Source organism: Dromiciops gliroides, chromosome 1 (genome assembly GCF_019393635.1).
Source record: "Dromiciops gliroides isolate mDroGli1 chromosome 1, mDroGli1.pri, whole genome shotgun sequence".
In the NCBI taxonomy this organism is placed as follows: domain Eukaryota; kingdom Metazoa; phylum Chordata; class Mammalia; order Microbiotheria; family Microbiotheriidae; genus Dromiciops; species Dromiciops gliroides.
Genome location: NC_057861.1, coordinates 40,485,949 through 40,500,174, shown reverse-complemented (window position 1 = coordinate 40,500,174; position 14,226 = coordinate 40,485,949). Strand labels below are relative to the sequence as shown.

The window sequence follows — 14,226 nt, the reverse complement described above, 5'->3', positions numbered from 1 at the left end:
CCTCTCTGTGTCACCTGCACATCTGATAAGTGTGCATTCTATGTCTTTATCAGAGTCATGGATAAAAATGTTCAACAGTGTGGGGCCACCCTGATAGATATGTTGAAAAGGACCATTGGTTGGTTGTCCTTTCATTCTACCCTTGGGTCTAGGCTTCAAGAGAAAGAGCCTTGGTTAGAACATCCAACCAACCTAATTACCCAAGAAATTTACCTCAAATTACTCAAACTTTCTCCCCAGAAATCCTGCAAGAGAATTTGTTTTTCTGAGGGAGGGGAGTGAGTCTTTAGCACAAGGTGTCCCCACATCTCCTGAGGGAGTGTTCTGAGTAGTTGGAGAAGTTCTTGAAATGGGCAAAGACCCCTTCTTCCTAAAGGTTAGATCACATGGCACACACTGCTCTCTTGTTATCTAACTCCTTCTGGGGCTCAGTTTCCTCATGTGGCAAGTGAAGGGGTTGGACCAAGTGAAGCCCTATAGGGCCCCCAGCTCCAAGTATATAGTCCGATGGGGATCCAGCTTGCATCTCTTCAAGAGCTCAGTGGAAAGGCAAGGGGTGGGGAAAATGGAAGGAAGGAAGGGAGAGTAGAAAGGAGGGAGGCAGGAAGGAAATGGTGTGTTTGCAATCAGTCTGTTTAATGGAACCAGCTGTTTTAAACTAAGATTAAATGTTAAATAAAGACAGCGAACAGCTGTTGGTTGACAGTAAAAGCAGGTGGGAGAATTGGGATGGGGGGGAATAGGGAGCAGTACGTGGAAAAGAAGCCTCCCTTTCTTAGCAATAAATGTCCCTAGAAAAGAAGGACTATACATTTGTTAAACTGAAGGAAAGCCTCAGACATTCGACATTTACTAGCTGTGTGACCCTGGGCAAGTCACTTAACCCTCATTGCCCCACCAAAGAAAACCCAAAACAAAACAAAACAAAAGAAAATCAATCAATAAACTGAAAGAGAAGATGGGAGGGGCTTTCTAAATCATTTATTCCAACTCCCTTAATTTATGTAGGAGGAAACCCAGTCCTAGAAAGGGATATTAATTGACCCAGAACTGGGATTTGACCCCTCTTCTCTTCACTCACTACATCTAGCTTTAATCCCTCTTGCTTACTGCTCTGTGATGCCTAGATAAAGAAACTTTCCTTATCAATTCAGGTTGGCACATTCACTGCAATTTATAATCTTAGAAAGTTGCCTCTAAGACAACTAAGGAGTAGAGAGAGGAAATAACTTGTCCAGGGTCACAAGGACTGTATATTAGTACAGGTATTTGACTACAGGTCTCTCTGGGCTACAAGGCCCAGTCTACATCCATCACACCACACCACCTATTGCTTTAATATGATGAAGGCATAAAAAAAACAACTTTAAGCCATTTTACTTTCCTTTAAAATTAAATTTAAAAGATTAGCAAGCATTTATTTTCTTTCTCTTCCTCTCCTCTTCCCCTTCCTGGGATAAACAAAGCAAAATCCTTATTAAAAAATTTGTATAGTCAAGCAAAATAAATTCCTACATTGACCATAACCAAAACTGTGTCTCGGTCTGCCTCTTGAGTTCATCCCCTATCTGTCAGGAAGGAGATCACATTCTTTCTCATCAGTCCTCTAGAATCACCATTGATCATCTTATTGACCAGAATTCTTAAGTCTTGTAGAATTGTTTATTTTTATGAGTTGTTTATAAATTGCTTTCCTGATTCTGATCACCTCATTCTGCATTAGTTCATGCAATCTCAGGTTTATCTGAAACCATTCCCTTCTTTGTTTCTTTTTTTCTTTTCTTTTCTTTTCTTTTCTTTTCTTTCCTTTTTTTTTTTTTTTTTTTGGTGAGGCAATTGGGATTAAGTGAATTGCCCAGGGTCACACAGCTAGTAAGTGTCAAGTGTCTTAGGTCAGATTTGAACTCAGGTCCTCCTGACTCCAGGGTTGGCACTCTATCCACTGCGCCACCTAGCTGCACCCCCTTCTTCATTTCTTATGACATAATAACGTCCATTACATTCACATGCCATACTTTGCTCAGCCACTGACCCCATTGATAAGCATCTCCCTTCATTTCTAAGTATTTGCCAACACAAAAAGAGTTGCTATAAATATTTTTGTACATGTAGGACCTTTTCTTCTTTTTTAATCTCTGTAGGGTATAAGCCTAATAGTGATATCCATGGGTTAAAGAATATGGGCAGGGGCAGCTAGGTGGCGCAGTGGATAGAGCACCGGCCCTGGAGTCAGGAGTACCTGAGTTCAAATCTGGCCTCGGACACTTAACACTTACTAGCTCTGTGACCCTGGGCAAGTCACTTAACCCCAATTGCCTCACTAAAAAAAAAAAAAAAAAGAATATGGGCAACTTAGTAACTTCTAGAATGACTATTCCAGTTATCAACACCACCAAAGGTGAATTAATGGACTGGTCGTCCTGCAGTCTAACACTTGTCATTTCCCCTTTTTTTCACCTTTTCCAATCTGTTGGCCGTGAGGTGAAACCTCAGAATTGTTCTAATCTATGTTTCTTTATTTATTAGTGATTTGGAGTTCCCCTTCCCTTCTCCATTACTATAAGTAGCTTGGATTTCTTCCCCTGGAGAACTGTCTTGTTCATATCATTTGACCATTTGTCAATTATGGAATTAGATCTTATCCTTACACATTTGAATCAGTTTTTAATATTCCTTTTAAAAAATAAGTGTAACACTGACCATCCCGGCCCCCACTGCATGAAGGCCAGGTGTGTTAAATTTTCACCCCTTCCTTAGGGTTCTACAGTACCCTTAAGGTGGGTTAGAACAGGGCTTCTTAAACTTTTTTCACTCATGACCTCTTTTCATCCTAGAAAATTTTATGTGACCCTAGGGATATAGGTATATAAAATAGGTATACAATTTACTACTGCCAAATTTTTCATGACCCCCACATTCAGTTACATGACCCTATATGGGGTCTCGACCCAGTTTAAGAAGCTGGGGTTAGGGGCAGCTAAGTGGCGCAGTGGATAAAGCACCAGCCCTGGATTCAGGAGGACCTGAGTTCAAATCCAGTCTCAGACACTTGACACTTACTAGCTGTGTGACTCTGGGCAAGTCACTTAACTCTCATTGCCCTGCCCCCCTTCCCCCTCCCCCCCCCAAAAAGAAGCTGGGGGTTAGAGGTGTCTAGGATCTCCACCAATGACTCCAACTCCCAGTGATGGTGTTCCCCAAATTTTAGGGGGTAGGCCCCCGTGCCCCAGTTCCATTTAGCCACCAACAGATTAGATTTTACAAGGAAATATAGATATAATCACAAACATACAGACTGACTTCCCCAATACAGGGAGGCACAATCTTCCTACCATCTAAGACTCAGGGGAGGGGAAGCGGATTTGGTTCCGAGTTTAGCTCAATTCCAAAAGAGCAGCTGTGTCAAACTCCAAATAGAAATAAAACCTGCAGGGCAAATATTGACCCAGAAAACCATAAATTAATGTTATCTATGTTTTATTGTATCTTCATTTATTTTGTTAAACAGTCCTCAATTACATTTTCTTTTTGCCTTCTGTCCCAAGGCATGTGTACTAGAGCCTTGGGGGGCGGGGGAGGGGGAAGAGAGAGATAGTGAGAGAGACACAGAGACAGACAGAGAAAGAAACACACACACACAGAAAGAGACAGAGAGATGGAGACAGGGAGACAGAGACAGACAGACATAGGAGACAGGGAGACAGAAACACAGAGAGACAGAGAAAGAGAGAGAGAGAGAGAGACAGAGAAAGAGAGAGACAGAGACAGAGAGTCAGACAGAGACAGGGAGAGACAGAGAGAGACAGAGACTGAGGCGACAGACAGACTGAGACAGGACGGGCTCAGTCTGGCTAGTTTTAAAGGAGCGAAGCATTTCACGTTGGTAGCAATCAAAGGAGGATTTTAATTTTAATTTTAATCAAAGGAGCATGCGCCAAGCGTGGCTCCATTCATGAGATTTACGCATGCCCAGGAGAAGCCCGCTTTGAGATGCCGATAGTTTAGGTGAACTGAGCGTTCTCCCAAGGTCCTATTACAAAAGGAAACTGGGTGGGTAAGAGAGGTTCAATTAAGTTCAATTCAAGAAACATTCCCTTAGGGGCAGCTAGGTGGTGCAATGTATAGAGCTCGGGGCCGAAGTCAGGAAGACGCGAATTCAAATTCAGCTTCAGACAATTCCTGGCTGGGTCAATCACTTTGCCTCAGTTTCCCCAACTGTACAATAGAGGTGATAATAACGTGAGAATCAGCGCTTAGCACATTGTCTGGCGCGTAGTAGGAACTTTATAAATACTTCTTCCCTCCCTCTTAGAGCCAACTATGCGCCTTAGAGTCAGGATGGCTTGGATCTGGCACGTGCTGGTTGTTGGACCCAGGACAGATCATTTAACTTCCAGACCACTCTCTCAGGCTTTAAATTGCAGCATTTGAGTGTCCATCTGCATGGGTAGAGGGAGTTTCCTCATCTTGAGTTCCTTTTGACAATAGCATCCCAGCTCTGGTTCAAGAAAGAAAGTGTAAGACATTATGCTAGTTGTTGAGTCATTTTTCAGTCGTATTTGACTCTTCGTGATCCCATTTGGGGGTCTTCTTGGTAGAGATACTGGAGGGGTTTGCTATTTCCTTCTCCAGACCATTTGACAGATGAGGAAACTGAGGCAAACAGGGTTAAGTGACTTGCCCAGGGTCATGCAGCTAGGAAGTGTCTGAGGATGGATTTCAACTCAGGTCATACTGACTCCAGACCCATTGCTCTATCCACTGTGCCACCTAGCTGCCCATGCTAGGCGCAAAAAGAAGCAAATGAATGCAGGTTCTGCCCTCCAGGAACTGTCATTCTATTGGGAGAAGGAGGAGGAGGAATACAGATATAAGTAAATAAAAAAGATAACTAGAGTAATTTAGGTGGGATTTGGGGCAGTTAGATGGCACAGAGGATAGACTTTCCTGCCTGGAGCCATGACTTCATCACATCTTACCTTGACTCAATATTAGTGGGGGGAAAACCAACCCAAAAACTTAAGAATGAGAACTGAAAATCTGAAAGAATCTGAAAGCCAAATTGGGTGATTCACAAGGGAGCAGGTCTCCCCTCACTAGAGGTCTTTAAGCAAAGATCGCATGACCATTTGTCAGGTAAGTCACAGAGAGGATTCTTGTTCAGGAATTTGTGGGATCTCTCTGGAATCTCTCTGAACTCTGAGATCCTAAGGGATTCCAAAGGCAGGGATTTTAACCAAGAGTGGTGGTACATGCCCGTAATCCCTGGGCAGGTTGAGCCAGAGGCTGGTGGATCAATTGAGCATGGAAAGTCTGAGCTGCTGGAAAGCTAAAGCTATTGGGTGTTTGCACTAAATCCGGTTAGCCCCCAGGTGCAGGGGCCCTTTCAGGTTGTACAAAGAGGGGCCAAGAGGCCCATGTAGGAAAAACAGTGTAGATTAAAGCTCTGACGTTGGGACTGGACCTGTGAATGAATGATCACTGTATTTCCAGCCTGAGCGAGATAAGCAAACCCAGTCTCAAAGCAAACAAAACAAAACAAAGTCATGTTGATTGAATAAGATGATGATGATGATAAAAACAACTTACATTTAAACTTTTGGAGCACGAGGGATTTAAAAATTTTTGTCTTTGTGTCTTCTGCACCTAGTATAGTGCTTGGCACCTAGTAGGTGCTTAATAAGTGCTTGTCGATTGAGCGATTGTAGTGGTTGAAGGTTTGCAAAACATATTGCATACATTATATCCTTTGATCCCTATGAAGACTCTTTAAGTGCATCCTACAGGTAATATTATCCCCATTTTGCAGGTGAGAAAACTGAGGAGAGATATATAGTGACTTGCCCAGGATCACACACCTGGTAAATGCCAGAGGTAGCCTTTGAACCCAGGTCTGCCTGTCCATTGCTCTAGCCACTGGATATGAACTGGATCGATGATTTCATTTCTCAGGTGAGAAATTCCCTTAACCAACACAGGCCATTAACTTCTCAACAGTTAATAGGGTCAGAGTTGCTCAGAGCACTACAAGGTTAAGGAACTTGCCTGAGGTCATGAAGCTAGTTATGTGTGAGAAGCAGAACTTGAACCCAGATCTTTTTCACCAGCTCTTTCTGCTACTGCACATTGCCTCTCATTGCCTCACCACACAAAATGAGAAGCTGGTTGAGGAATTGTTGGAATTCATCCTTGCCTCCTCTATAGCACTCACATCCTGAGCCCCCCTGGGTTCAGAAGGTTCACTATGTGTAATATATTTTGCAGGCAAACGCAGCCAACAGTGACCAGCTGGTGACAAGAAATACTGTGGAGAAACATCCACTTCAGAGAGGAGCAGGCAAAGGAAGAGGCCAGGCCATCCCCCCAGTCAGTATGGTTCCTGGGTCCGTTGGGAAGAGCAAGGTATGGATGTAGCAAAACCATGTGTCCCAAGGTCTTTCTTAAACAGTTGAACTCAACAAACCTTTCTTAAACATTTACTACCAGTCACTCTAGTAGGTGCTAGGTATATGAAGACAAAAAAAGAAAAATAGTCCCTCACCTCAAGGGGCTTACAGACTCCCTCAGGGGGTGATGGTGGTGGTTAAGGGAATGTCATAGAATCACAGAATCATAGAATTTCGGAGCTGCAAGGAACATAAGTGGCAGACGTCTTTGTTGTTATTTAGTCGTGTCTGACTCTGTGACCCATTTGGGGTTTTCTTGGCAGAGATAATGGAGTGTTTTACCATTTCCTTCTCAAACTTATTTTACAGATGAGGAAACTGAGGCAAACAGGGTGAAATGACTAATTCAGGGTCACACAGCTAGTAAGTGTCTAAGGTCAGATTTGAACTCAGGAAGATGCGTCTTCCTGATTCCAGGCCTGGCCCTCTGTGTACTATGGTGCCACCTAGTGGGTGTCTAGTCTCACCAAAACTGAAAAAAGAATCCTTACTATATGATACAGTAATAAGGGAGTCATGTAGTCTTTCCTTGAAGAACTTCTGATGAATGGAAATTTACTATATCCCAGAGATGCTCATTATAATTTTGGAGAGCTCAAATTGTTCATTGGCAGTGACCCCAAAATTACGTGCAGTGTTTCTTTTTTTTTTTTTTTGGTGCAGTGGTTCTTTCAGTAACTTATGATGTGTCTCATTTGAGACAGATGACAGTGGTGCAGTGACTAGAGCACTGGGCTGGGAATCAGGCAAAACAAAATACTTGATTTTTCTAGGGGCTCTCTTACTCTCTCTAGTTATCTTGTGTATAACCTACTTATGGGCCATTTTTTTTTGTTTGTTTGTTTGTGGTTTTTTTTTTTTTTTTGCAGGGCAATGGGGGTTAAGTGACTTGCCCAGGGTCACACAGCTAGTAAGTGTCAAGTGTCTGAGGCCAGCTTTGAACTCAGGTACTCCTGAATACAGGGCCAGTGCTTTAACCACTGCGCCATCTAGCTGCCCCCTTTATGGGCCATTTTTATTCTGTTCTTTCTAGTTCAAAAGTCATTCTTCCTGGCAGAGAAAAGACAAGCAATGTCCTGAGATCAAGCTGATCCCAGACACCGCAATAAAGGTCATGACAGAGGCCTTATTATTTTCCAAAACTTACCTTATTTTCTCAAAATTTCTTAAAATTCATTTTTTGTCCCTGGCTTTTCTTAAATGTTTGTTGTTGTTCAGTCCTTTCAGACTCTTCATGATCCCATTTAGGGGTTTTCTTGGCAAAGATAGTGGAGTTGATTGTTCTTTCCTTCTCCAGCTCATTTTACAGATGAGGAAACTGAGACAAACAGGGGTAAGTGACTTGCTCAAGGTCACACAGCTTGTGTCTGAGGCCAGTTCGAACTCAGAAAGATTCCAAGCCCAGCTCTCTATCCACTGGTTTCCATTCATCAGAAGTTCTTTGAGGAAAGGCTAGATGACTCCATAGCTGTCCTCTCAGATGTTTAGCATTAGGTATATGACTTTGAACAGAATGTTTGACTTCTCTGAGGATCATCTTTCCTATCAGTCAAATGAGCATCTTATACAATTTAAATCTGGTAGGGACCTTAGAGGGTATATAGAGAGTCATGAAAGAAGAAACAACTTACCCAAGGTCATGTTGACAGTAAGTGGCAGAGTCAGGATTTGAACTCAGGTCTTTCATGTTGCCTTTCTCTAAGCCCTTTTCTAGGCAGATATACAAGCAAGTAAGATAGTCTCTACCCTCATGGATCTTACATTCTAATGGGAAAAGTTGATTCATACAGGAGAGCTTCAAAGGAGAAGAGCAGGGGGCACAGATAGGGTGGTGTTATGTGGCCTGGGCAGGAGTTGGATGGGGCCCTGGGTCCCAGTCAGATAAAGCTAATGAGAGCCAAGAGATGCATGGGATGTGTGCAGGATGCAGGTGGGGAGAGGATGCTTTCTGGAGAGGCAGTCTATTTAATTGCCATGAAATAGAGCCAGTAGTGGAGGACTGGGCCCTGGCAAGATGAGGCGAAAACTGACCTATCAGAGCTGAGTGTCTGAATGGGGGCATTACTGAAGCAGCCTGGGAAGAGAGGTGGAGATTAATAATAATAATAATAATAACGATAACAGTTAACATTTACGTGATACTTACTGTATGCCAGGCACTGTGCTAAGCAATTTACAATGATTATTTCTTCAATCCTTACAATAATCTGAGGTGCTACTATTATTCCCATTTTATAGATGAGGAAACTAAGGCAAAAAGAGGATAAATTACTTACCTAGGGTCATTCAGCTAGCTAGTAAGAGTCTGAGGGCGGGGGCAGCTAGGTGGCGCAGTGGATAAAGCACCGGCCCTGGATTCAGGAGTACCTGAGTTCAAATCTGGCCTCAGACACTTGACACATACTAGCTGTGTGACCCTGGGCAAGTCACTTAACCCCCTTTGCCCCCCCCACACAAAAAAAGAGTCTGAGGGCACCTCTGAACTGAGGTTTTTCTGACACCAGGCCTGGTGCTTCATCCAATGCACTGCTGCCTAGCTTTTCCTAGGTATAGGTAAGACAAGGCAAATTTCCCAGTCCCAACATTTAGTGATTCCTTGATTCACATGGTCTCATATTATTCTTCTGGCTCTTTAGCACCCAGGTAGCATTTCAGGGTCTACCTGAGCTTCTTCTCTGTAAGCTACTACACATGTTCTGTTCTTTTCTCCCCCCAAAATCTTTCCTTCGCACCTATCCTCAGCTCAATTCCTGCTTGTCAACTTGATTTAAGACATATTGCTCCTTTTATCATTCCCTCTCCCACCTCTAATCTTCTATCTCTATACTGATTATTTGCTACCTACATACCTACAAAATGTTCCCAGGTCTCCCTCCTTTTTTGGGGTGGGGAGCAAGTGGGGTTAAGTGACTTGCCCAGGATCACACAGCTAGTAAGTATCTGAAGTGAGATTTGAACTCAGGTCCTCCTGACTCCAGGGCCGGTGCTCTATCCACTGTACCACCTAGCTGCCCCTCATTCTTAAAAAATACACAAAACACTGCTAGATATTTCCTTTACTACTAGTTATCAGACTAACATTTCTCTTCTCTTTCTCAAACTTGAAAAAAACAACATCTATACTCAGTTGACTTCCTCTTCTCACACTTAGTGAATTCTTGTTGAATCTATGTTGTTGTTGAAGAAAGGGTGTGTGTGTGTGTGTGTGTGTGTGTGTGTGTGTGTATAAGGGGTGTGAGGGAGGGGGAAGATGGGATTTTTAGGCAACAAGATATCTCAATCATTTAGGTTTGTCTTGTATCATCCCAAAATCAGAACCATGGAGAGTTCCTTGTGTTCACTGGTAGTGGGAAGTGTGTCATTACTGCTCAACTTAATTCAACAAACATCCATTAAACCTGTTTAATAGATCTAATTAAATCGACTTTGTACAAGGAAAATACACTAGTAAATACCCTTGGATTTGATGTCTTTTCCTCAAGTTGGAGGAGGAGGGTCTATTCTTTGATCTCTGCAGTCCTCCTTTGAGATAGATATATTTTTTAAAATTACTAATTTCCTAGCTGATCTACTCTCTTGATCATTGCTTGGGTCTCTGAACAAGGTCAATAGCAAATACTTCCAGTCACCTGGGAATGAATGAGGACTCTCCCTTCTCTAGGCTCTTTAACCAACTGTAGTTTGTATAAATCGTAAAAACTCACTTAAAGAGACCAATAAGAGTTTAATTGTCTGGCAATTGCTGGGTTTGCTATGGTCTGGGGCGGGGGGAGACAAGGAGGGAGTGAAGACTTCCCACCATCAACTTCTTAGTGGCAGCTCATCTCTTAAATATTCATGGGCCATTTTAGGCTGATTCAATTCTCTTGACTGTTCATTCATGACAAAAATGAACTGTTTCAAGGATAGGAAATTGCATTTGCTTCAGAGTAGAAGTAAATGGGTCATTGGAGGTCATTGTCAAGGTCTATTGGAATCAATGCCCTAACATCTTGGCCTCTGGGTGAATTATGTTCAAAGTTGGGCTCTGCCATCAATGACAACCTACCCTCTGTTGATTTAACTGATGTCTTTGAGAGACTAAGGTTCTGTTCTTCTGGAATTAGTGATTAACAAGTATTTATTAAGTGCTTAATATGTGCCAGGTTAGGCAGCTAGGTGATGCCAGTAGTGCACAGAGCACTGGGCTGGAAATCAGAAAGACTTGTCCTCATGAATTCAAATCTGGCCTCATACACTTACTAGCTCTGTGACCCTGGGCAAGCTTCTTGACCTTGTTTGCCTCAATTTCCTCATCTGTAAAATGTGCTGGAGAAGGAAATGGCAAACCAGTCCAGTATCTTTACCAAGAAAACCCCAACTGGGGTCATGAAGAGACTGAAATAACTGAACAACAATAACGAATGTCCCAGGTACTATACTAAGCTCTGATGATCAAAAGAAAAAGCAAAAATATTTCCTCCTCTCAAGGAGCTTACTTTTTTTGTTGTTGTTGGTTTTTTTTTGGTTTTTGGTAAGGCATTTGGGGTTAAGTGACTTGCCTAGGGTCACACAGCTAGTAATTGTTAAGTGTCTGAGGCCGGATTTGAATTCAGGTCCACCTGAATCCAGGGCTGGTGCTCTATCCATTGTGCCACCTAGCTTCCCCCCCCGTAATTTTTAAGAATGTAAAGGAGGGAAAAAGAGTGTAAAGGGGTTCTGAGACCAAAAAGGTTGAGAAACATTGATCTAGGCAAGAGAAGATGAGGGCCTGAATGAGGGTGGCAACTGTGTGAGAAGAAGGGGGCATACCTGAGAGTTGTGGAGATAGAAATGACAAAATCTGGCCCATGGTGTGAGAGAGGCATCAAGGATGCCTCCAGAAATAATGTTGCTATTGATAGCTAATGTAGCACTTATGTTATCTCACTTGTTCCTCCAGTAATCTTGGAAGGATAATGATGCCTTCAAAAGCAACAAAGAAGTCTGGAAGAGAAGAGATTGGGGGGTGGGGAGAAGAAAATGAGTTCTGTTTTGGGGCATGTGGAGTTTGAGATAACAAGGATAGCTAAGATTTCATAGCTAACTTCTCCGGGAGTGGATAGTGGGGCTGCAGTGTCCTAGAGAGAACACTAGAGGTCAGTGTCTTCCAGTTACTTGAGTGGAGAGATCTTTACTAGTTAAAAAAGAGGAACCTTCGTTTTCTATTAGCTAATCCAACCCTCATTAAAACAAAAACAAAAAACCGTATAAATTGAATTTTAGCAACTCTTTTCTCATTGTTCCAGGCCCTGTTCAGGATAATTCGAGAGATGTTTCTCTGGGCTCCTTGCCTTTTAGATTCCAGTGTCTCCTCCAACGAGCTACCCCTTCCTATCAAGTAGCTAATGGTCTGTTAAAAATTAATAAGCCGGGCAGCTAGGTGGCGCAGTGGATAAAGCACTGGCCTTGGATTCAGGAGGATCTGAGTTCAAATCTGACCTCAGACACTTGACACTTACTACCTGTGTGACCCTGGGCAAGTCACTTAACCCTCATTGCCCTGTAATAATAATAATAATAATAAGCATTAGGGACTTCATTATTTCATTCCATTTTTTTCTTTCCATGCATTTTGTGACATTTGGGTTCCCCCTATCATTATTTATCATTTCCTTGTGATCAGGGCTTGTCTTTTGTTTTTGTTTTTGCAGGGCAATGAGGGTTAAGTGACTTGCCCAGGGTCACACAGCTAGTATCAAGTATCTGAGGCTGGATTTGAACTCAGGTCCTCCTGAATCCAGGGCTGGTGCCTTATCCACTGTGCTACCTAGATATCCCCTGGGCTTGTCTTTTTTTTTTTTTTTTACCTTTCTCCATAACCCATAGTGGTTACCCAAGTGCCTGGTGCTTAGCTTATTAAGATAGGTTAGTTGACTGATTCCTTCCCAGTAATCACTTTTATTTTGGTGTGAAGCAGAATGGGTAGTCAGTCAGCCTTTATTAAGGCTATGTGCCAGGTATTGTGATAAGTGCACTTGTTTGGAAGTAAGAGGATCTGGGGCTAATGCCCAGATGTAACTCATGTCCTGTATGACTTTGGGCAAATCACTTAATTGGCCTTCAGTTCATTCCTTTTTAACATGAAGGTATGTGGCCAGATGGCCTCTGAGTTCCTTTTTAGCTCTAAGTCAGTGAACCTTGTAGAGTCTTTATATGACGCCTCAGTAGTAACCCTTTCCACAGATCTTTGCTAAATCCCCATTCATCATATACAGCTCAAATAATATTTAAAAATACAGATAATCAAGGAATACAATTTTAGAGAAATACAAATTATATTTTTAAAGAAAAAAAAGAAAAAGGGAAAGTAGGGAAAAATCAGCAAAAAACTAATCAATATTTTGAGAAAAATCTGAAACTATACAAGATACCATACCTGTGGACCTCCCACATCTGCAAAGGATTAGGTTGTGGATGTTTTCTTATACGTCTTCTTTGGGGTCACTCTTACTCTTTGTAATTTTGCACCATTCACTCCTTTTCTTGGGGTGGGGGCAATGAGGGTTAAGTGACTTGTACAGGGTCACACAGGTAGTAAAGTGTCAAGTGTCTGAGGCTGGACTTTGTGGTAAAAAGTTTTAACAGTCGGTTAGATAATGGAGAGACGCCAGTTTTTTTTTTTTAGGACCACCCTTTTGGGGAGGAGACCAACAGCATGAGCTACGCACACCAGTCCGCCTGCAACGCACACCAGATTGCCTGCTGAGCACTCGACTTCCAGGGTGTGAGCTTAAAAGGCAAGGAGAGAACGGAAGTGGGGCCTTTTTTCCTGCTCCGCTGGTCTCCTGGCTGCGCTGCACAGACAGACGCGGACTGGAGTTTGACTCCGCCCGGCTCTCGGTTAACAGCACATGCTTGATTCGGTCTCTCGCCCCAAAGGTGGCCTTCTGCTTTTGGTGAGTTTTATACAGAATATAGACTAAGCCTAGACTTAAGACAATTTGTATTGTATTTTTACTTTCCTATCCTTCTAATCAACATCACCTTGTGACTACCATACAATAAAAGCTCTAACTAGAAAACCAGAAGCTTCTTCCATTTACTAGTCTGGGAGATAAATTAAGGGAAAGGTTAAGTAGGGTAGATTTATGATCTAATATCCAATTTTAATCTCACAACTTCAATGCAGGTCCTCCTGAATCCAGGGCTGGTGCTTTATCCACTGTGCCACCTAGCTGCTCCCACATAATAAACTCTTAATAAATGCTTGTTGACTGACTCCCAAAGCTTCCATGGAGGTAGGTAAAATGGGGAATTATTAATCTCATTTTACAGATGAAGAAACTGAGGCTGAGACATTGAGTGACTATCTCAGGGTCACACAGTTACTAAGTATCAAGGACAGGATGTAACCCAAGTCTTCCTGATTATAGGACCAGTGTTCTATCTTAGGTGTCAAAAATTCTATCACTTCTGAGTGCAGCCTGAACCAGATTAAAATGTAATTAGGGGGGCAGCTAGGTGGTACAGTGGATAGAGCACCAGCCCTGGATTCAGGAGGACCTGAGTTCAAATCCAGCCTCGGAGACTTGACACTAGCTGTGTGACCCTGGGCAAGTCACTTAACCCCTATTGCTCCATCCAAAAAAAGTAATTAGGAAATATTTAACAAAATAAATAATAATAAAATAAAACCTAGTCAGTATTATATTTTAAAACCATCACTATGTAGCTCTTAGAGATCCTTATGGATGGATTAGTGGCCCCTGTTCTCATAGGATGGTCAGACTCTAAGGTACTGGACACCATCAAATTTAAG

The 14,226-nt window shown here is 42.5% G+C and overlaps 1 protein-coding gene across 12 annotated transcripts in view; it reads left to right on the top strand.

The window, feature by feature from the left end:
* Positions 1 to 14,226, top strand: part of RIMBP2 (RIMS binding protein 2) — a 522,092-nt gene that overhangs the window by 21,633 nt on the left and 486,233 nt on the right. For 11 of the 12 annotated variants that reach the window (XM_043966745.1, XM_043966824.1, XM_043966816.1 and 8 more), the window contains one exon: positions 6,265 to 6,402. The exons of the other annotated variant lie outside the window; for it this stretch is intronic. In XM_043966745.1, the coding sequence (XP_043822680.1) occupies positions 6,265 to 6,402 (138 nt within the window). The remainder of the gene's footprint in view (positions 1 to 6,264; positions 6,403 to 14,226) is intronic. 12 annotated transcript variants of the gene reach the window in all.